This window comes from Vicugna pacos, chromosome 7 (assembly GCF_048564905.1).
Source record: "Vicugna pacos chromosome 7, VicPac4, whole genome shotgun sequence".
NCBI lineage: Eukaryota > Metazoa > Chordata > Mammalia > Artiodactyla > Camelidae > Vicugna > Vicugna pacos.
The window spans coordinates 59626938-59648430 of NC_132993.1; the positions used below are offsets into that span (position 1 = coordinate 59626938).

The 21493-nt window shown below is 33.5% G+C and overlaps 1 protein-coding gene across 1 annotated transcript in view; it reads left to right on the plus strand.

Moving 5' to 3' along the window:
• Positions 1 to 15894, plus strand: part of LOC102543981 (spermine synthase) — a 65491-nt gene extending 49597 nt beyond the window's left edge. The window contains exon 2 of the mRNA XM_006207656.3: positions 14167 to 15894. Within this exon, the coding sequence (XP_006207718.2) occupies positions 14324 to 15421 (1098 nt within the window). The 5' untranslated portion in view covers positions 14167 to 14323 and the 3' untranslated portion in view covers positions 15422 to 15894. The remainder of the gene's footprint in view (positions 1 to 14166) is intronic.
• The last annotated feature ends 5599 nt before the right edge of the window (positions 15895 to 21493 follow it).

The window sequence follows — 21493 nt, forward strand, 5'->3', positions numbered from 1 at the left end:
CCTTTTCACACAAGAGATAGACCATTCAGCAAATTCTTTTTGGCTGACAACATTATCTCACTTATAATAGCAAAATTGGAAATAACCTAAATATTTAAAAGTCAGGTGTTGGTCAAATACATTATCACAAATCCACACAGCAGATGCATGCAACATCTAAAATGTTCCATAACAGTATATTTATCTATTTGAAAGTTGGTTACAATATATTTTTGCATGAAACAAGCAGGATACAATATGAATGGAAAAATTCCAGTTTGCTTAAAAAAAAATCTTCACATATATAGGTATGGATGCACACGTACTAAGGTGTTTATAGTAGCTGTCTTTGGCAGATGTAATAGTAAGATTTTAATTTTTATTGAAAAATACTTATTTGTATCTTTAAAGGGTTTTTTTTTTTGCTAATAAGGATCTTTTGGTAATAAGAAAAAATATTTTTAGTGGCAATAAAGAGAAAATGTCACTTTGATATTGGATTTCTTTAGTCTTTTCCAAATAAAATAATTGCCTGAAATTTAAACATATATGCAGTTCAGTACAGATGCTAAAATTCCATTTCCAAGAGACATTAGCCTATTTCTAAGAAGGATTATTCTCCAGGATTTACTGTGGCAATAGGAGACAGGTCAATCTCCCATACAGCATACTGGGATCCACAAATTCCATTCCTGGGACTGAGGAATAGGCCAATGTACCAAAAAACTAGTTCTAAGGGGGACTGTAAGAGAAATATTTTATGTTTAACTGAATTTTTCTAAAACGTGTGTATATACTTGAAGTATTATCTGGAAAAAATCAGACTTATTCCTTCACACTTACATGTATAATTAGGAGAGTACAATGAGCCTTTAGAAATTAGGGGTGTGTGTAGATAAATTGCATTAATCTGAGTTACCATCAAGCAATATTTATCATTGTAAATGCAGTGTGAACCAGCGCTTAGAATCTATGAAGCTCAGAACACATTTGTTTATGTAGCCTTACTCTATTCTTCCATGATCCTTGCAAGTGCTCAATCTCTGGCGTACAAAAGAAACACCTGAGGAAACTTGGTAAACTGCAGATTCCAAGACACCACTCTCAGACATTCTGATGAAATAGATCTGGGATGGGACCCAGAAATGGGCAATTTAAACTGGGACCCAAACTAGGAGAAAAGCCATCTTAAGAAAGTGTGTTTCTTTTAATACTAGGAAAATTGTAACAAAGAGCAAAAAAGAGACTGCCTACAGCTCCAAGGACTGTGATGTACGAAGCAGAGATAAGAAACATGACTTCTGCTCCTAAATCTTTCTCCATCCCTCCTTTACCAGCTGCCCAACCTGCCCTCTAGCTGCATTGTGTGAACCCTTTGACCACATTATTCAATACCTCAAAACCAGCCCTTTGGCAGTTAACGAAACCATACTGTGTGGAAAAAACAATTCTTTTTTCCTCAGAGTAGCTTGAAACCCTGTTAAGATAATGACGTGGGCCCCACTTAAAAACCTGCCGCGTTCAACCTTCTAAACCTACACTCGTGCAGATTGCTGCCCCGAGTCCATGTGCTTGGTCTCCGCTGGTTCTGCTCTAGGCACGTGACAACCCAGTGTCATAGTGTTGCTGAAAATGCATTCTCTGTGCCCAAGAAGAACCTGTATAAATATTCTCAATAAATAAATAACAGTTGTCATTTTCAGAATATGACAATCTCCAGCTGCCTGTGCTTAAAGTGAGCGATGTGTCATTTATCCTAATAGATGTGAATGCATGTATTGTACATACCAGTGAGTCACCTAATTCTTATTCACTCCAGCCTTGGTCTCAGTTGGGGGCAAGTGCCTCTAACAGGGTATGGCTGGATCAAATCACAAGCTGAAAAATCTTGGTCAATTATAGAAGCCTGAGGCTAAGGAGGGTTTTCAGACCAAGCAGACCCCTCCTCTTCCCAGGCTTACTGAAGATGCCAGTCAACCTCCCATCTGTGAAATTTCTGGGACTCCTTCTCCCCCTGTAATTTAATGTGACTCAGTTGTTCTCTGTCCTGATAATACAAGTGGTGAGAAAGTCGCCTAATCCTACCGGCATCCCCTCTTGTCAGCACCTCTTTATTTCCCTCTTTAAAGGCTCAACATGTTTTGATTTATAATCCGCACCAAGATAACTGCAGGTGCCCTCTCTAAAAAGCAAGGTTAACTCACCTGAGATGAATTCTTTTATTGCAAACAAAAGCAACACATGAGCAGGATATACAATTAATACAGGTGTTTCCCTGAAACTTAGCAAATGCCTGTTGTCTTGAAAGGAAAAAGAAATCTTCACCATGGCCTGGAGGTCCCTTTCATGCTGTTTCAGTGAAGAAAGGATTTGAATTGAAATACATTTAAAGGGGAAAGGAAGAGCCCTGCATATTCAGGAGAAGCCCCAAGAAAGACCCAACATAAGAAACTATAAGTTGTCTAAGGACCCAGGTTATTCAGGGTGAGGGAAGTGTTGAGCAAAACTGATCCCAACATCAGCATTTGGAAATCATCCAATGAAATCCCACCAGTGAAATCACCAGTTTTGTATGAGGTGCATGTTTCGAGCTATATTCTCGCTAAATAACTTTTTACAGTACTCTGATTAAGGCAACCTTTGTAGAACCTGTCATTTAATTCTCCTTGAAAATATATAATGCATATATTAACTCCAGGGAAGTATTTTGAATTCTGTTAGATGGAGGCAGATGTGCTAACTTGAAGTTCAGTTTGCTTGAGGTTCAGAGTTCACTCTTCCGTTAGTTGACAGTTCATTACTTTAAAACTTCAGAAGTTAATTGAAAGTCTTTTATCATGAAGTGTAGGTAACTCTTCAGGTGGCGTTAAAGATATTGCTGTTCATGTTAAGAAATGATCAAAAGGGAAATCAAGCAAAATAAATATTGCAGGCCTACCAAATAGCTGAATTTTGTAAATCTTGTGTAGTTAAAAAGAGAATTAAGATTTTTTTAAAAACCCATGAAAAACAAAAGAGGGAACTGGCAGGCATAACAAGAACACCTGGCAAGTAATCACAATTAAATTGCCAAGTATTGCTATTTTTTAAAATCTTGATCACTTCTCTAAACAAGTAACATATCTTCTAACTCCTGGTTCTGATATTCATTTAATTTGGTGGGTTTCATCAAGTAAAGTATTACTTTTCAGCCCTGGTCAGGGTACTTTCTAATATTAATTGATCTTTGGGGCCATGTTTCTATGTTCACAATCCTGACTCTCCCTGTGACAATCTCCTCCTTCCCCAGAGCACCCACAAATAGGATTTCAACAAATGCTTTGGCATAGTTACACTTCCTCAATGGCAGAATCTACCCTGCTCTGGGAATGACAAGATGACAAGATTGCATGCTCAATTACACCTGCTCCTCTTTTTAAGTAATTGCCTTAGAGCTTGACAAATTATGTGCTAGTTTTCTCAGGCACTCTAATTTAAATTAGAATGAAGGTGCTAAACTTTTATTAATTACTGCAGTGTGATTGTTTGAAGCAATGTTTTTTTTTTTCTAGAATTCTACTATCTTTCATGACCCAGTTAGAAATAGCTGGAAATTCCTGCTATTTTGGACCTCTGTATATATTATCATTATGTTTCCTTTGACATGTTCTGTATATGAAACTAGTTTCCTGTATCTGGATTTTTATGTAACAAAAAAGAGTGTTACTATGTGGAATTTTCTTGACTTTTAGAAATAAAATTAAAGGCATTAAGTAGAGCCAAATTTAGCAAATAAAAATACCACATGCCTAGTTGAACCTGAATTTCAGATAAAGAATGAATTATTTTTTAGTGTAAGTATGCCCCCATGCAATATTTGGGATATAAATATAATTTAAAAATTGTTTATCTGAAACTCAAATTTAACTAAGTACCCTGTATTTTATTTAGCAATCCTAGAGTTGAGTAAACCCAAAGTTGATTTATATATGTGTGTTTTCTGTGAATTACATTTTATTGGGAAGCAAAGGAATGAATTGTATTTCAGTTTTGGTATTGGGAAAAAATATGAGAAGATCAACTTAAATAATAGGTAAAAGTAAGTTATTTTTGCAAGAAATATTAACCTGAATAGGGTTTTCATGCCTTTTTTCACATTTTAGTAAAATATAAAATTTCTTTGTTTATAAATATGAAACTCCATTGTTTTCTGCCTTACTTAGCATTTGTTATTTTTGTGCATGACCCTCTAAAACACTTTCCATTACTCAAGTCATATACAGTCACTTAAAACTAGTGAAGCCATATGAGAATAACAAATGAAAGAAGGGTAGTCTGATTAAAATTAGCCTATTTCAAGGAGGAAGGGACTTTGCTTTAAACTGGACTGTCATAAGCAAAATATTAGGAAACAAATACTTCAGATAATTTTCAGAGTCCAAGAAAAATGTACTAAAGGCAATTTCTTTTCAAAATCATAATTACAGTAGCAGAATGTTTTCATTTTTATTTTTAATGGCTCATAATTTTAGCAAAATAGTTACAAAATCAATTGAATGTGATTTTATAGTTTCATCATGATTTCATCACAAATTCTATACTATAAGCCAATTAAAATAATAATAAATTTAAGAAATGTGCTACAAATTATTTTGATTCATATTAGAATTTAACGTATTTCAAGTATCCTAATATGTGTGCTAATATCCACCCTATGTATGAATTGAAATATATCCAAATCTTACAATAAAATTTTTTTCTTTATGTTATCTTTGGCCTCAGTCTGCTATTAATAATTACCACTGTTTTTCTTCCTTACTCTTATAATAAATAGAGTTCAAAATGGAAAGAATAGGAGTTTTGGTACTTCTATGATTACAATGGAATGGGTTTTTATTGTCAAATAATATGCCTATCTTATTAAATTGTTGTTATTATAATCTGAAGTTCCCACAATGAAGTGCCTTTCTTTTTAATTGGTTTGAAGAAATGTAAGGCAATTACAAGTGTTTCTTTTTGGTGCTTTAAGGGGTGAACTTCTTAGTTAACATGACAAAATATAGGGACTGGATTTACTGGCATAAAAGTTTTCTCAACCATCATTTTATCTAGTTTTCCACATCGTTCAATGTTATGTTTACTGTCTCTTCAATGTCTGTAAGAAAATGTTAAATTTACCAGGCAAAGTTCTAGTATAAGTAAATGTATATTATATATAATTTAATATATTATAAGTAAAGGATCTATTCATTTATTAGGCACTGTACAGTTTTCTGGTATTATCAACACCAGTAAAATAACATCAGTTGCTTTAGAAGAGTTCTTCTAGGGGAAAAAAAATCTTGGTTGCAAAGCAATACAAAAAATAGCCAGAAAGAGTCCCAGATGCAGTGTGAGAACAGAGCTACTATCTGGACGAGCCAGAAGCAAAGTACACACTCAGTGCTCCCTGAGGCTAGCACCAAACCCACTCTTGCCCAAGCTGAGAATCAGAGAGGGATATTTCCCAAAAGGAAGAAAAAAGGAACAAGAAATAAAAAGAAAAGCTTAAAGAAAATAGTGGAATGCAGGAGTAGTAATGGATCAGAAGCAGCGATGACACAAAATCAAGACTTCTCTGGGGGAAGAGAACAAAAGCATCACCCAGATAGAGGAGGATATTGTTTCTCCAACTGAATTCTATGAAAATTAATGTCTAAAAATTTGAAAGGTGTGCCATGGAAGGGGGTGGGGAAATTTCCGTGGTTAAGTATGCTTAAGAAATATATATATACTCCCATCTTGGACATTTACAATACATAATTGAATATTACCATTTCTGAGAGGTCCTATGATTAAAAAAAACTTTTAAATTTTGTTAAAAATATGTATAATACTAATAAATGTTAATAATAATATGATTATATAATATTAATAAAACTTATATGACTATGCAATTTTTTAAGGTCATTTGGTAACGTTCTCTATTGTACAAGTAGATGAAGTAATGCAGTCTAAAACACTCTCTAGTATTCTGCAGTTATTGGTTATTTGGAAACTTGAACCTGGGTAATATCTACACCTGAAGATATTGCTTTATCACATCCATGGTGTTCTTAGTGATGACTACAATAGCAAAGTCAGTAAGAGGAGAGCTATGAATTGAGCAATCCCTAGGTTTAAATCCCAGATCTTGTACTTGCCTGACTTCTTCAAGCCTCAGTTTCCTTCTCTGTCAAGGAGGAAAGAGGTAACAGTGATAACAGGGCTTATTTCATACGTTGTTGAAATCAGAGGAGATATTCCTTGCAATATACGTAACAATGCTCAGCACATGGGAAACAAAAAAATCTCAATATTAAAGATCCTGGGCTCAAATCTCCTCCTCTGTGAGTTCTCTAAGCAGAATTTTTATCTGGCTACTCAAATGTGTTTTGGACACTAGAAATTAAATGAATTTTGAATCTCTGACCAAACGATGGTGCCTGGGCCTGTGGTCGAAAGTTGATAAGTATGATCTTCCCAGTCCCATGGTGAGTAGAGAGGATTCAGTGAGATTATATGCATAATGGGGTTAGTGATTTGATGGGCAGTAGCAGGTTATTTAATTGTGACAAGGATGAACTGACAGGCAAAATAAGTTGGGTTTCTTAGCCCTTTATGTTGCTCTTTTCACAAGCTTTCAGTATCTGCTTTGCTGAGATGTGTATTGGCTTTGAGATTTGCATCTGTAAGTCCAGGTGGGAAGAATCCTTCTTACACTGGCAGTTGGCATTTTGAAGGAAAGATGAGACCATCTGGAAGAGGTGGTGAACCCTCACGATGGAGATCAGAAGGCCAAGCTTGCACTGCATTTTTCTCATGGCTGAAGGAAAATCCCTGTCTTTATCCTTTTTAAAATTGAGATGTGAGGAAATAGATTAAAGAAAAACTTTTTATTTGGAAGTTATTATAGATACACAGGAAGTTTTGGGGATCATACAGAGAAATCCTGTGTACCCTTCACCAATTTCCCTCCTTCGTTACACTTCAGGTAATGATACTACAGTATCTAAAGCAGGAAACTGAACTTGGTATAAAGGATGTATATAGTTCTATATCATTTTATCACATTCACCACCACAATCAAGATACAGAACTTGAGGTTTTATTTTACCTTGTTTTTCCTTTTCAAGAGGCAAAATAAAAACATTTCACATTATATGAGCATTGATTAACTTCAGTAATTATATTTCAACTTTAACAGCTGGAGATAGGCATGAACAAAAAGTAGTTACTTGAGGGTTTTGATATCACAATTCAGGATTTTTATAGGATTCTGAACATTTCTTCTGTGGTTGCAATGTGCTTCCCCTTTCGTCTTTGTATATCTGCTCATCATGTATAAATACTTTGGGAAGTAACTTTATATTCTAGTTCAGTTCTCCTTTGTCGTCATTTATGATTGCATTGGCGGAAATGTGTTTTACAAAAGGCAAAATGTGCTGAAGAAAGAACCAAATGGTGAAACAGATCCCATTTTAAAAAGCCATAAACAAGCTACAGCAGTAAGTGGTGACATGAATAAATTGCTTTTGCAAGAAAATTCAGACTTAATGTCATTACTAAGCCACAGCTGAAAGGCATAACTATATTTCAGCTGGTAGTAATGACTGGCACCACTGGGCTAGAAATGATCTCATGATGGCATTATAATGACTTTTCTTATTTTTAAAAAAACAAAGGAGCCTTAGAATTTTATCATGGTAGTTAAGAAAGTAAAAATTCAATGGTGATATAACTGGGTTTGTATTATATTCTTTGCCATGTTCTCCTCTGGTCCTTACTGCAACTCTACCAAGATTTAAGAGATTAATTCTCATAGTTTTGCATGGCTATGGTGCCTAGCTTGTTATAAGGCATACCCATAACACTCACAGTTCAACAAATTGATCTCCAGACTGGTGAACACTATTATAACTAATAATTTTATCCATAAAATGAGTACTTTAGAGTAAGTGGGTAGACTCCTGTACTCACTAACCACACCAGCAGAGAGGCTGGTTCTGACACCCCACCAGCGTTAATTAACAGTATTTCCCTGAGTGTTTCATAAAATAGGATAGTCTTCTAAGATGCTCTATGAAAAAAATTCTATTATTAACACCACAACCAAGACATGATTGTTCTCAATACAGATTTACCTGCATGTTTGCTAGTGTCTCTTCTTAGCATTCTCTCTCTTATCTCAGCCCTTCCTCCCTTCCATTTGGAATCTCTTTTTTTTTTTTTTTTTGTCTCAAAGCTCTTAACTTTTTTTTTTAGAAGAAAAATCTTTTAGTTTGTGAGAAATGTGCTAATTTCATATTGGAAGATGTTTCACTGGCTATGCGACTCTAGGTTGACAATAATTTTCTCTTAGCATTTTGAAGATACCATTCCATCTTCTGATGGTCTCAATCAAATTGTCATTCCTTTTAAGTTATCTCTGTGTGTATGTTTTTTAACTCTCTAGCTCTTTTTAAGAACTTCTCTTTGTCTTTGGCAATTTGCAGTTTCATTGTGTATTTAGGTGTCTTTTAAAATTTTTCTCTAACTTATTTGAATTTCATTGGGATTGTGAATCTGAGGGTTTGTGTTTCATCACTCTGCAAAATTCTCAGCCAGTGTCATTTTGCCCTTCCCTAATTCTGTCATCTCCCTCAGGAAATCTGCTCAGACTTTTATTAGACCTCCTTAGTCTACTCTCCATGTTCACTGACTTTCTCTTCACTATTTTCAATCAGCTGTCAGAGTCCAATCTATTATTTAGTCCTCTGACTTTCTAATTTGATTTCTAAAAGCTCTTTGGTACATTTTTAATTTTGCCTGGTCATTTTTCATAGTCTTTTGTTTCTTAGTTTTACTTGAGTCTCATATTTCTTTAAGCATTACAAGCATTCCTATTTTATATCCTATATATAATAATTTCTAGCCCAGTAGTCTTAGTGGGCCTAATATATAATGGGGTGTTTCTTTTCCATTCTATTAACTCTTGCTCATGGTGGCTTATTTCCTCACTTAATATGATATTTTTCATTAACTCATGTTCTTTGGAATTTTGGCTGTAGGAATTTTTTGAGGCTCAAGTTTAAAGTGTTTTCCTTAGGTATGATTTGTTTTTGCTTCTGACAGTCACCTAAGGGCATTGCCTAACCAGGACTAGTTCAAATTAAATTCTTAGCCCTGGGTTTTTCAGGTCACTGAATTCTTTGAAATCCATCTCCAAATCCTTGGAAAGACTTGCTTATGGTTTTGAATTCTCAGGGGAAAATTTCCCCAAACCCCTCTACCTAGAACCAAGTCTAAGATAGCTAAACATTTCTTTCCTTCTGCTGAGTGTTTTGTGCGTCAGTTAATTCATACATTATTAATTAATTAATTATCATTAAGAATATAATATAATAGTAATGTCTTAACCCTTTCATCAAAAGAGTCACTTTGGGAGGTTCTGGATTCATGCAGCAGTCTCTCATCCAAAACTTCTTCCCTAGCCTTCAATACCCAAACAGAAGTGATCCATGAAGGCCCAAGCTCTAGGCCATCAGCAAATACTGGATGCCCCTGGAATTGCTGCCAATGACAGTACTATGTTTACTCTTTGGGACTACTTTCTCACGGGGGCTCAATTTCTTGCCAGTTCAGTTATTCACTTAAGGGCCAAATATTGCAGCCAACATTTCTAATTGTTCTGCACTAGAAACAAATTTCATGATAGCTTGTTTGTCATATTACCTAAAATGGAGTTCAGAATATCATTTAAAGTTGCAAAGAAAAGTACTAGAAGAACTAAGGATGATAATTGAATGGTGAAATGGAGGAAAGAGAAGTGGAAAGAAGTGAAAGTATATTTGTCATTCAAAGTGGAATGTCATCATAATATGTCTTAATATACAATTAAATATATTAAAACAATGTTTTTATAAAGGTAAACACTGGAAACTGTAAAAAAAAGATAACAAAATTTTCAAATTTCAAAGGACAATGTATGTACAAAAACAAAGTAAAGCAAGCCTAGACAAGTGAGTAGAATGTAAAAGGCAAAAGGAAAAATAGATTTATGAGAATACATGTATAAAAGCAAAGTATAGTCTTACTTTAGAGAAGTGTGGTAGATGATTAAATAGAAAGTGTACACAAGTTAAATTTTTTTTACCTCCCCCCCACGCTGGTATATTTCATGAGAAAGAACCTCAGATTTCCAGTAATGAATCTGATTTCTCTTTCAAGTTGCATATGCAGTATTCTTATTACTTCGAAAATAATCTGATCTTTATTTGTATATCTTTAGACATGTTCCTAGAAATTAAGAGGTTAATGTTGAACTAGCTAAATTAAATATATTAGCCACTAGTTTTTAAAAAAGCAAAGCATAATAAACCCAGACAGTACAGTAAAATAGAAAAGACAAAAGTAGAACTAAAAGTCAGAATTAAAATACAATGGCAGACTTGAAACAAACACACAGCAAAGGCTGATTTTACAGATTCATCTGTGAAAAGACTTCCAGATTGAACCACAAATAAAAATTCAACTATATGCTAAACATAAGAGATGCTTCTAAAACCAAGTGTCTCAGAATGGCTGAGAGAAAAAGGATGAACACATTATATCATTCATATGAAAATATAAAATTATGCAGGGGCTAAGATATTAGACAAGGTTGAATTCACAGCAAAGAAATATTAAACAAGACTAAGAAGGCATTGTGTTATGACAAATGCCATAATCCTCAGGAAGGTACAATAGTCATGAATACTTAACATAGCATAAAGATTCCTAAAGCAAAACTATAACAAACTTATAAAAATAAGTATCTGTGTGTGTTCCCACACAATATATAATAATCAATGTTCATCTTCTTCAACTCATAAGTAGACCAAAATAAGTAAAAATATGAAATATAAAAATAAAATTGAATAGATCTAATTGATATATATTAAACTTCCTACATAAAATATGCTTTTTTCCCCAATACACTTTTTTAAAGAATAACCAAAAAACAAATTAAATTAAATCACATTATAAAAAAACTAGATGATGTGTACATGAGGGGATGTGTTGTTCTGTCCTCTACACTTTTACGTATGTTTGAAATACTTTGTGACCATTTTTTTAATTTAGAAAGAATTCTAAACCAATTTAAAGTTATTCTCACTGGAAGGGATTGGACAATTTGAATGTCAAAAAGATTACAACTATCATGCATACATTTAACCTGATTGCAATAAAAATATCAACCCTTTTATTTTAAAAAATGACCACTCATTAGGCCATAAAAATCTGAATACCTTTCAAAATTGTTAGTTTTATTTGTTTTATCCACATGAAATAAAACTAGTAATTAATATCTGTACTACTAAAATTAAAAAAACCTTAGGGCGCTCTAAAATTTTTTAATCTTATTTAAAACACTCAGATGGAAGAAGAAATCAAAACCCAAAATACTGAAAACACTACATATTGAAATCTGTAGAACAGAAAAAGGTGATCAGAGGTAAAAAATCAAACTTCAAAGAAAAATTGTGAATAAGGAGTATAAAGAACTAAAATTCAATTCAAAATAAGAAATTGTGGCCATCAACAAAATAAATCTGAAGAAATCAGAAATAAGGAAATGTAAAGAAAATGTAAAGTTTTAGAATAGCTACAGCAACAAAAAAAGGATAAAACTAATAAATTCAAGAAATTGTCATTTAAAATTTTAATCAGATAGGTAAACCACTGATAATTTTTTTATGGTGAGAGATGAAGAAGCACAAATATCTAAAATGAGAAATTAAGTTGAGAACATAAACACAGTTATTGAAGGATTCAAGATGTGTCTTTGTTCAAATGGATACCTCTGGATTTGAAAAATCTGAACAAAATGGATATTTCTAGGAAGTTAAATCACCAAAAGTAACTTCAAAATGTATAGAAAATCTACATAGACCATTTTAGAGAAATGATAAAAGTTGTCCAAAAGTTGCAGGCAGCAGGCCCAGACTGTACTACATATGAAGCCTATCAAAAATTTTAAGGAACAGAAAGTTCCAATGCTATTGAAATGATTCCAGAGCAGAGATTAAAGAAAAACTTCCACTTTTCATATCATAATAATCATACCAAAATCCGACAGCATAGCAAAAGAACACTATGTATCAATCTTTCTTGTCAATATTGATTGAAAAATCCAAAATAATATATTGGCAATTAGAATCCAACATTAATTAATACATCATGACTAAGAAAGGAAACTGGGACTATTAGGACAATTATTAAATTAACTTAAATTACTATTGTATCAGAAGGGAGAAATAATATGATCATATCCAGAAGGAGTGTAGAGATATTTAAGTCAGTCTCCATTGCTAATAAAAACTCTTTATAAAACAGTAACAGTTATTTTTAATATCTGTCTGATTTACAACCAAAAGCCTGCATGTGCTTAATAATGAAACTTCAAGAAATACTTTTAACAGGAGAAAGATAATAATGTCTGCTATTACAATTATTATTTATCATTGTTATAGAAGTCCTAGATGTGCAATTAGAAAGGAGAAACAATTAAATACGAAAGTTTGAAGTGACGACATGGAATTATCATTACTTACATATATGATTAAATTGTATAGCTGGAAAAAATCATTACCAACAGTAAGTAAAAGAGCTGGCTATAACATTATACACACAAACCGATTATTTTCTTGCATATAATGTGAAGGTATTTTAAAATATAAAGAAATAAAAGTAGTATTTGTTATAGGAACAAAATGATAAAATGTAATAGGAATAAACAAGACATGATCAAGATAGATATAAAGGACTTTAAAAGAATACAGAGGGACAAAATAAGAATTGAACAAATATAATGATATATTTTTTAAATAAGACAATAAAGTTGGCAAATCTCCCTTTATTAATCTTTACATTAATATTGTTCCAATGAAACTGATGTGCAAATAATTTTTAGAATAGATAACAATTTAGAAACAGATTTCTGAGGTGAGATTAGTTCTACAAGATATTAAAATATAATGCTACATTAATTAAAGCAAATTTCACTGGGTACATCAATAAATAGAACATCAGTGGAAGAAAGGAAAAGTTGAGACAGAAACCAAAAGCCTCATGGTAGTGCGGCTTGTTATAAAAGAAGCATTTCAAATTCATGCCTTCCACCCCCACAAAAATGATTTATTCAGTAACTAATGATGAACAGTTGCCTGGCCTCCTGTAAAATAATAAATTAATTCCTATCCCAGTCTTTATACTAAAATGAAATCCAATAGGATCAGAGATTTAAACTTTGCAAAAGTAAACTCTAAAGGTACTAAAAGAAATTATATAAGAATTTAAAAATTAATTTTGGAATGAGAAGAGTCTTTTTAAATATGACATGAAAACTTGAAGCCATAAAAGATGATAAATATGTCTACCTAAAAGTTAAACATTCCTGCCTTATAATAGAATTCTATAAATTAAGTCAGTGGCAAGCTGGGAGCAATATTTGTAACATACTATATATAATAAAGGGCTATCATTTTGAATATATTAAGTATTCTTAGGAATCAATTAGAAAAAAATATTTAAAAACCAGGAGGACAATGGGAAGACAATATGAGCAGCCAGTTTATAGAAAAGTAAATTCAAGCAGCTTTTCATTAAATGAAGATATGTTCAGGCTTGTCAGTCACTAAAGAAATATTCATTAAAATAACAATAATATCTCATTTAAAGCTATCAGATTGAGATATACTAAAATATGTATGCATGTATGATTGTATCCACATATGACCTCTCTGGGTGAATCATCTCAAGAGGTTAATAGTATTTGTCTCTGTGGAAGGCCACCAGGGGCCAAGGTGAGGTGAACACATACTTTATTACCACACTATATTGTATGTTTAAATTTTTCACCCGTCTATATTACTTTTATAGAATAAAATAATTACTTCAAAATATAAATTGAAACCAGAGCAATTAAGTACATTAATTAATGTCACACAGTTAATAAACAGCAGATGTTTGATCAAGCCCAGGGCAACATGATCTTAACTAAAGCACACAGGTATATTGCTGACAGTAATTTGTATTATTATTTCTTTTTTTTTTATTGATTATCTAGTCAGTTGACAGTGTATCAATTTCTGGTATACAGCATAATGTTTCAGTCATATATATATATATACAAACATATATTTGTTTTCATATTTTTTTCATTTATAGTTCCCTATTGAATATAGTTCCCTGTGCTATACAGAAGCAGCTTGTACTGGGCCTCCCCGGCGCAGCGCACTCCCCGCCGGCCGCAGCCTGACACGCCTCGCGGCCCCCTGTCTCCCCGGCCGCCTGCCCTAGGCATGGCACAGGGCCTCGCCTCACTATGGCAGCAGCACGGCACAGCACCCTCGACTTCATGCTCGGCGCCAAAGCTGATGGTGAGACCATTCTGAAAGGCCTCCAGTCCATTTTCCAGGAGAAGGGGATGACGGAGTCGGTGCACACCTGGCAGGACCATGGCTATTTAGCGACCTACATAAACAAAAACGGCAGCTTTGCCAATTTGAGAATTTACCCACATGGACTGGTGTTGCTGGACCTTCAGAGTTACGACGGGGATGCGCAAGGCAAAGAAGTTGACAGTCTTTTGAACAAAGTAGAAGAAAGAATGAAAGAATTGAGTCAGGGCAGTACTGAGCGGGTGAAGCGCTTACCACCCATAGTTCGAGGAGGGGCCGTTGACAGATACTGGCCCACTGCCGATGGCCGTCTGGTTGAGTACGACATAGATGAAGTGGTGTATGATGAAGACTCACCTTACCAGAACATTAAAATTTTACACTCGAAACAATTTGGAAACATTCTCATCCTTAGTGGGGATGTTAATTTGGCAGAAAGTGACTTGGCGTATACCCGGGCCATCATGGGCAGTGGCAAGGAAGATTACACCGGCAAAGATGTACTCATTCTGGGAGGTGGAGATGGGGGCATATTATGTGAAATAGTCAAACTGAAACCAAAGATGGTCACTATGGTAGAGATTGACCAAATGGTGATTGACGGATGTAAGAAATACATGCGAAAAACGTGTGGCGATGTCTTAGACAATCTTAAAGGAGACTGCTATCAGGTTCTAATAGAAGACTGTATTCCAGTCCTGAAGAGGTACGCCAAAGAAGGGAGAGAGTTTGATTATGTGATTAATGATTTGACAACTGTTCCAATCTCCACATCTCCAGAAGAAGATTCCACATGGGAGTTTCTCAGACTGATTCTTGACCTCTCAATGAAAGTATTGAAACAGGATGGGAAATATTTTACACAGGGGAACTGTGTCAATTTGACGGAAGCCCTGTCACTCTATGAAGAACAGCTGGGGCGCCTGTATTGTCCTGTGGAATTCTCGAAGGAGATTGTCTGTGTCCCTTCATACTTGGAATTGTGGGTATTTTACACTGTTTGGAAGAAAGCTAAACCTTGAAAATCAATTTCCCCTAATCATGTGTGCTGCAAATAGCCTTCCTGACCTTCATGTGCTGTATGTGACATCGAAACGAGTCAGGCAATTGATTGTGAATTCCTTCAAGTTTCTTTTTTTAATTATTTTTTTAATTTAAAAATCAAATAGAAAATGTATATTTTGATGAACTAGGGTGTTATTTTTTTGAAAGTCAGCTGAAGGATGATTAGACAGCACAGTGAAGGCTGCTAAATGCACTGAACCTCTAGAATGTGATTTTTGTTATTTTTTTTCTTTGTGGGCTTTTTTTGTTTTGGTAGACTTTGAATTGGGTTGTTTGGAGGGATAAACATTGTTTTCTTCTGGAGGGAAGTTCTTGATGGAATTTCTTCCCCCCCCCAAATTGATACAGATATTAAAATTTGGTGCTTGTAAGAAAAGACTTAAAAAAATGAATAGCAATGCTTCGATTAAAATTAAAATGAGAAAAAAAAGAAGCAGCTTGTAGTTTATCTGTTTTACATATACTAGCTAATATTTGCAAATCTTGAACTCCCAATTTATCCCTTCCCACCCCCTTTCTCCCCAGTAACTGTAAGTTTGTTTACTATGTCTGTGAGTCTGTTTCTGTTTTGTAGATCAGTTCATTAGTGTCTTTTTTCTTTTTTTTAATATTCCACATATAAGCGATATCATATGGTGTTTTTCTTTCTCTTTCTGGCTTATTTCACATAGAATAATGATCTCCAGGTCCACCCATGTTGCTGCAGATGGCATTATTTTATTCTTTTTATGACTGAGTAGTATTCCATTATATAAATATACTACAACTTCTTTATCCAGTCATCTGTTGACAGACATTTAGGTTATTTCCATGTCTTGCCTACTGTAAATAGTGCTGCTATGAACATTGGGGTGCATGTATCTTTTTGAATTAAAGTTCCCTCCAGATACATGCCCAGTGGGATTGTTGGATCATAGGGTAAGTCTATTTTTAGTTTTTTGAGAAATCTCCATTCTGTTTTCCATAATGGCTGTACCAAACTACATTTCCCCAGCAGTGTAGGAAGATTCCCTTTCCTCCACATCCTCTCCAGCATTTATCGTTTGTGGACTTATGAATGATGGCCATTCTGACCAATGTGTGGTGATACCTCATTGTAGTTTTGATTTGCATTTCTCTGATAATTAGCAATTTTGAGCATTTTCTTTCATGTGCCTGTTGGCCATTTGTATGTCTTCATTGGAGAATTAGTTGTTTAAGTCTTCTGCTCATTTTTGGATTGGGTTGTTTGTTTTTTTGTTATTAATTTGTATGAACTGTTCATATATTCTGGAAATTAAGTTGCATGATTTGCAAATATTTTCTCCCATTCCATAGGTTGTCTTTTTGTTTTGCTTGTGGTTTCCTTTGCTGTGCAAAAGCTTATATGTTTAATTGAGTCCCATTTGTTTATTTTTCCTTTTATTTCTATTTCCTGGATAGACTTCCCTAGGAGAACATTGCTAAGATTTACATCAGAAAATGTTGTGCCTATGTTTCTTCTAGGATGTTTATGGTGTCTTGTCTTATATTTAAGTCTTTAAGCTGTTTTGAGTTTATTTTTATGTATGGTGTGAGGGAGTGTTCTAACCTCGTTGATTTATATGTGGCTGTGAAGTTTTCCCACCACCACATGATGAAGAGACTGATTTTTCTCCACTGAATATTCTTGCTTCCTTTGTCAAAGATTAATTGACTGTAGGTCTGTGAGTTTATTTCTGGTCTCTCTATTCTGTTCCATTGATCCATATATCTGTTTTTGTGCCAATACCATGCTTTTTTGATTACTGTAGCTTTGTAGTATTATCTGTGAGGGTTATTCCTCCAGCTTCATTCTTTTTTCTTCAGTATTACTTTGGCATTCTGGGTCTTTTGTGATTCTGTATAAATTTTAGGATTATTTGTTCTGGCTCTGTGAAAAATGTCCTGGGTAATTTGATAGGGATCACATTAAATCTGTATATTGCCTTGGTTAGTATGGCCATTTTAACAATATTAATTCTTCCAATCCAAGAGCATGGAATATCTTTCCATTTCTTTAAGTTATCTTTAATTTCCTTAATCATTGTTTTGTAGTTCTCCACATATAAATCTTACACTTCCTTAGTCAGATTTATTCCTAAGTATTTTATTGCTTTGGGTTTGGTTTTTAAAGAGATTGTTTTTTTTCTTTGATTTCAACATTGGCCTTTTTTTTTTTTTTATTAGCATGTTGTTTAGTTTTCATGCAGTTTTTTTTTCTCATTTGTTTTTCTGTGGTTGATTTCTGTATTATTATTTCTAAACTTTTTGTCAACTAATCCAATATGACAAGGATACTGTGTGTTTGGGCTAACTCTTAAGGAGGAACCATGTGAACATTTTTTGAGAGGTTGATATTTATACTCTCTTTGCACTGTTTTCTTTTCAAACTTTACTTAATAGAGATAGGGAACAACTTAGGACAGCTTCGTTTTTAACAAGAATCTTTAATGGATATAGGATTTTTAAAGTCTTGTTAAAGCTTTTTTAAGCCTTTTATTCATTGGTAGAATTAGCACTCTGTGTGTGTGTGTGTGTGTATGTGAATAAGTGTGTGTGATGATTATTCAAATTTTAGACTATTAAATTGCAAAACCTAGATTAAGAGTAAAAACATATCATGGTGTCCTATTTGGCTAAATAAGCTAAAGAACTCTGAAGGAATTTATTTCTGGAACATTATAGAGCACTTCTGTATGGCTTGAACTTGGAGAATTTCTTTCTTCTTTCCTTCCTTCCTTCCTTCCTTCCTTCCTTCCTTCCTTCCTTCCTTCCTTTATCACAAACTCCACTTACTAAAATTGTGTTTCACAGAACATTGACCTTTAGACTATAATGGCTTCTTTGGGGCATTTACAGGGCAAATGCCTTCTGATCTTTCAACCCACAAGTAAAGGTTACAAACTTTCAGAGCACAAAATACCTAACTCTTTACTTGTAAATTCATTTTCCCCACCAAAAGCCAAAACCATTAGCCCACTCTGAGGACTTTACATGTTTGAAATGACATTCTTAAAAATCAAGTTTATCTTTGAGTAGAAAAGTTGTTTTTTTTTTTTAAGTATAATATCCTAGGATAGTAGGTTTGACTGAAATCCAGACCTCCAAGTAAAATGCCCCTACTCTGATCAAGATTCCTGGATTGTTTTCTAACTGAATTTGTAGGGAGAAAGGACTAGTTTTTGTTTCATTTAACCTGTATTTCTTTTTTAAAATGTACATCAAAATTCAAAATTAATTACCTAAGTAGTGAAATCAGTAACTTTTAGTTGTTTATATTTTTAATGTTTAAATCAATAAACATTATTTATGCTTAAAGTTTAAGTGCACTATTGTAAAATTTGAAGAATACAAACATGAATAAGAGCAAAAAAAGAATCACCAGATAAATTATCCCAATTATCCTATCAGTATTGCATTATGATTGAGTTTATTAGCAAGTACTTTAAAAACTCCCAACAGCAGTGGCATAGAAAAGATCTCATGTTTCTCTCTCTTATATTAAAATCCAGACACAGAGAATCAAAGGCTAGGTAGCATCTCTGTTGTATAAAGTCCTCAGGGAATTCACTTCTTCCACCTTACTGTTCTTCCATGCATGGCTCCATTCCCAAGGTCATTTAATGATCCAAAATAGATGCTCCAACCATAATATTCACATTCTAGCCAGCAGAATTGAGGAAGGGGTAAAGAAAAAACATAACTCTTTCTTTAAACAAGAATTTCTAAAGCTAAACATGCCACTTCCATTCACTGGCTAATAGCCAGAGTACAATCATATGACTACTCATCCCTTTGCAAGGAGGGCTAGACAATATAGTATTTTTTTCTGGTTGGCCATGGCCAAGTAGATATCTCATGTTAGGTTTTCTGCCTGCTAAATTCTATTGCTTCTTTTAAATGATGCCTACCACTTCCTAACATGGGAGATAAATTTTGAGAACTTTATTCACTCTGATGTATAAAATCAGGAGATGAAGATCAACTTTAAGACAGTGAAACTGATACAGATATAATGGAAAAAATTTAGAATAGCATAAAATCATCAAAATTGACTCAAGATTAAATAGGGTGTGGATGAATAACTTCTAAAAAATTGAATTTATCATTGACTATCTCCAAACTTTCTACATCCAAGAAGATATTCTTCCCAAACAGGTAATGTTACTAAACTCTCAGATTTTAAATAATCTGTATTTAAGAAATCTCTAATAGAGATTTCTGTATTGGAAACTAGAAAGATACAAAAGTTACTCCAGTTATTTTATTAAGCTAGTGAAACCTCTATATCAGAATGTATTAAGGAAAGCATAACAAAACAAAATCAGAATTGAAAGGCATTTATGGATTTAGCCTAAACTTATGAAGTATCAGAAAAAATTATGAGATATTTACTAAATTTATATTGAATGTATAGATAATCCAGGTGAGTTTCTGTTTATGTATAGGGAAAGGGTTATTGACAGGTTTGAATTTTTTTCTCACTTCATTTTTTATCTTCTATTGTTTTGGAAGTTAAACATTTTATGTCAATTCATTTAATAGTTATACTTGATGTTTTAACATAGATTCTTAACAAAGTCTAACATTAATACAGGGACTAAAAAAATATGAAAACGAATATATGTATGTATATGCATGACTGGGACATTGTGCTGTGTACCAGAAATTGACACAACGTAATTGACTGTACTTCAATACAAAAAAAATACAGGGACTTAACTAAGCCTTATATTAATAAAGAAACTCAGTCAAACTTTCTCAATTTATTCATCTTATTGAAAAACAGTTTTGTTGGGTATACAATTTTATGTTGACATAAATATTCTTGGTATAGTATTCTACTATGCTTTGCTTCTACTATTATTGCTGATAAGTCAGCTCTCAGTCTAAGTGCTGTTTTTATATGTATGTGATCTGTCTTTTCTCCCAGGCTGTTTTTGTATCTTATGTCTCATTGTTTTCATTTGTTTGTTGTTTTTATTTTTTGTAATTAAAGTTTACCTGCCACGTGTTTAGGTGTGGGTATGATTTTACTTATAGTGTTTGGGATTTACTGGACTTCTTGGATCTAAGAAGTGGTGTTTTTTCATAGTATTAGAAAATTTACAGCCACTACCTCATCAGATAATCCCTCCTTCTTACCTTCTGAAACTCCAACTCAATTTATGCTACCCCTTCATGGTAAATTCTCCATGCCTCATAATCTATTTTTCATATTATTTGTATCTCTGGATTGTATTTTTATAATTTTTTGAAACTGACTTCCAGATTATTGATTCTCTCCTTGTCTGTTTAAAACTTTTGTTCAATTTTTAATCAAGTATATTATTTTCATTTCTAGAAGTTCTATTTACTTCTTTTTCACATCTTCTTGATTATTCTTTAAGGTGTTATATTCCCTGTATAGTATTTTCTATATACTTAAAAATATTTTTGAAAATATTAAACATAATTATGTTATATTCTATGTCTGATAATCTTAACATCTGAAGGCTTTCTGCATGTATTTTTTTCTATTTTTTTCTCCTGCTAGAAAACCCATAGGACACTGATTTCTTATAAATCTTGTAATTTTTACCGTAAGTAATTTATTTTTATTTGGACTTTGAGTGGGAATTCTTTGAACTAGGGTTGAAACTGAGTTGCTCCAGGGAGGATTTTCATCCCCTTCTGACATAACCACCTTAAATCTAACTTCTTAATTTTGGTTGTTGTTTGTGGGTTTGGGATTTGTTGTTTGCTGTTATTCTGTGTAATTTGCATGTTTTTCATTTGGACCATATACCTTCTTGTAACATGAATTAATAAAAACCAAAGGAAAGGTAGACTTGTGGCTGGTAATTCTCAAGATAGATTATATTTTTTTTTCTTTCCATCTAATGCTGGATTCAAGACAGGCATATTTTCTTGCCCTTTATGTATAGTGGGATTTTGTTGATCATGTAGCCATGTATTGAGGGTATGGCCTTAAGGGATCATCATTTTGTGGAGATCCCCTAATGGATCCTCCATTTAGGGCTGGCCTC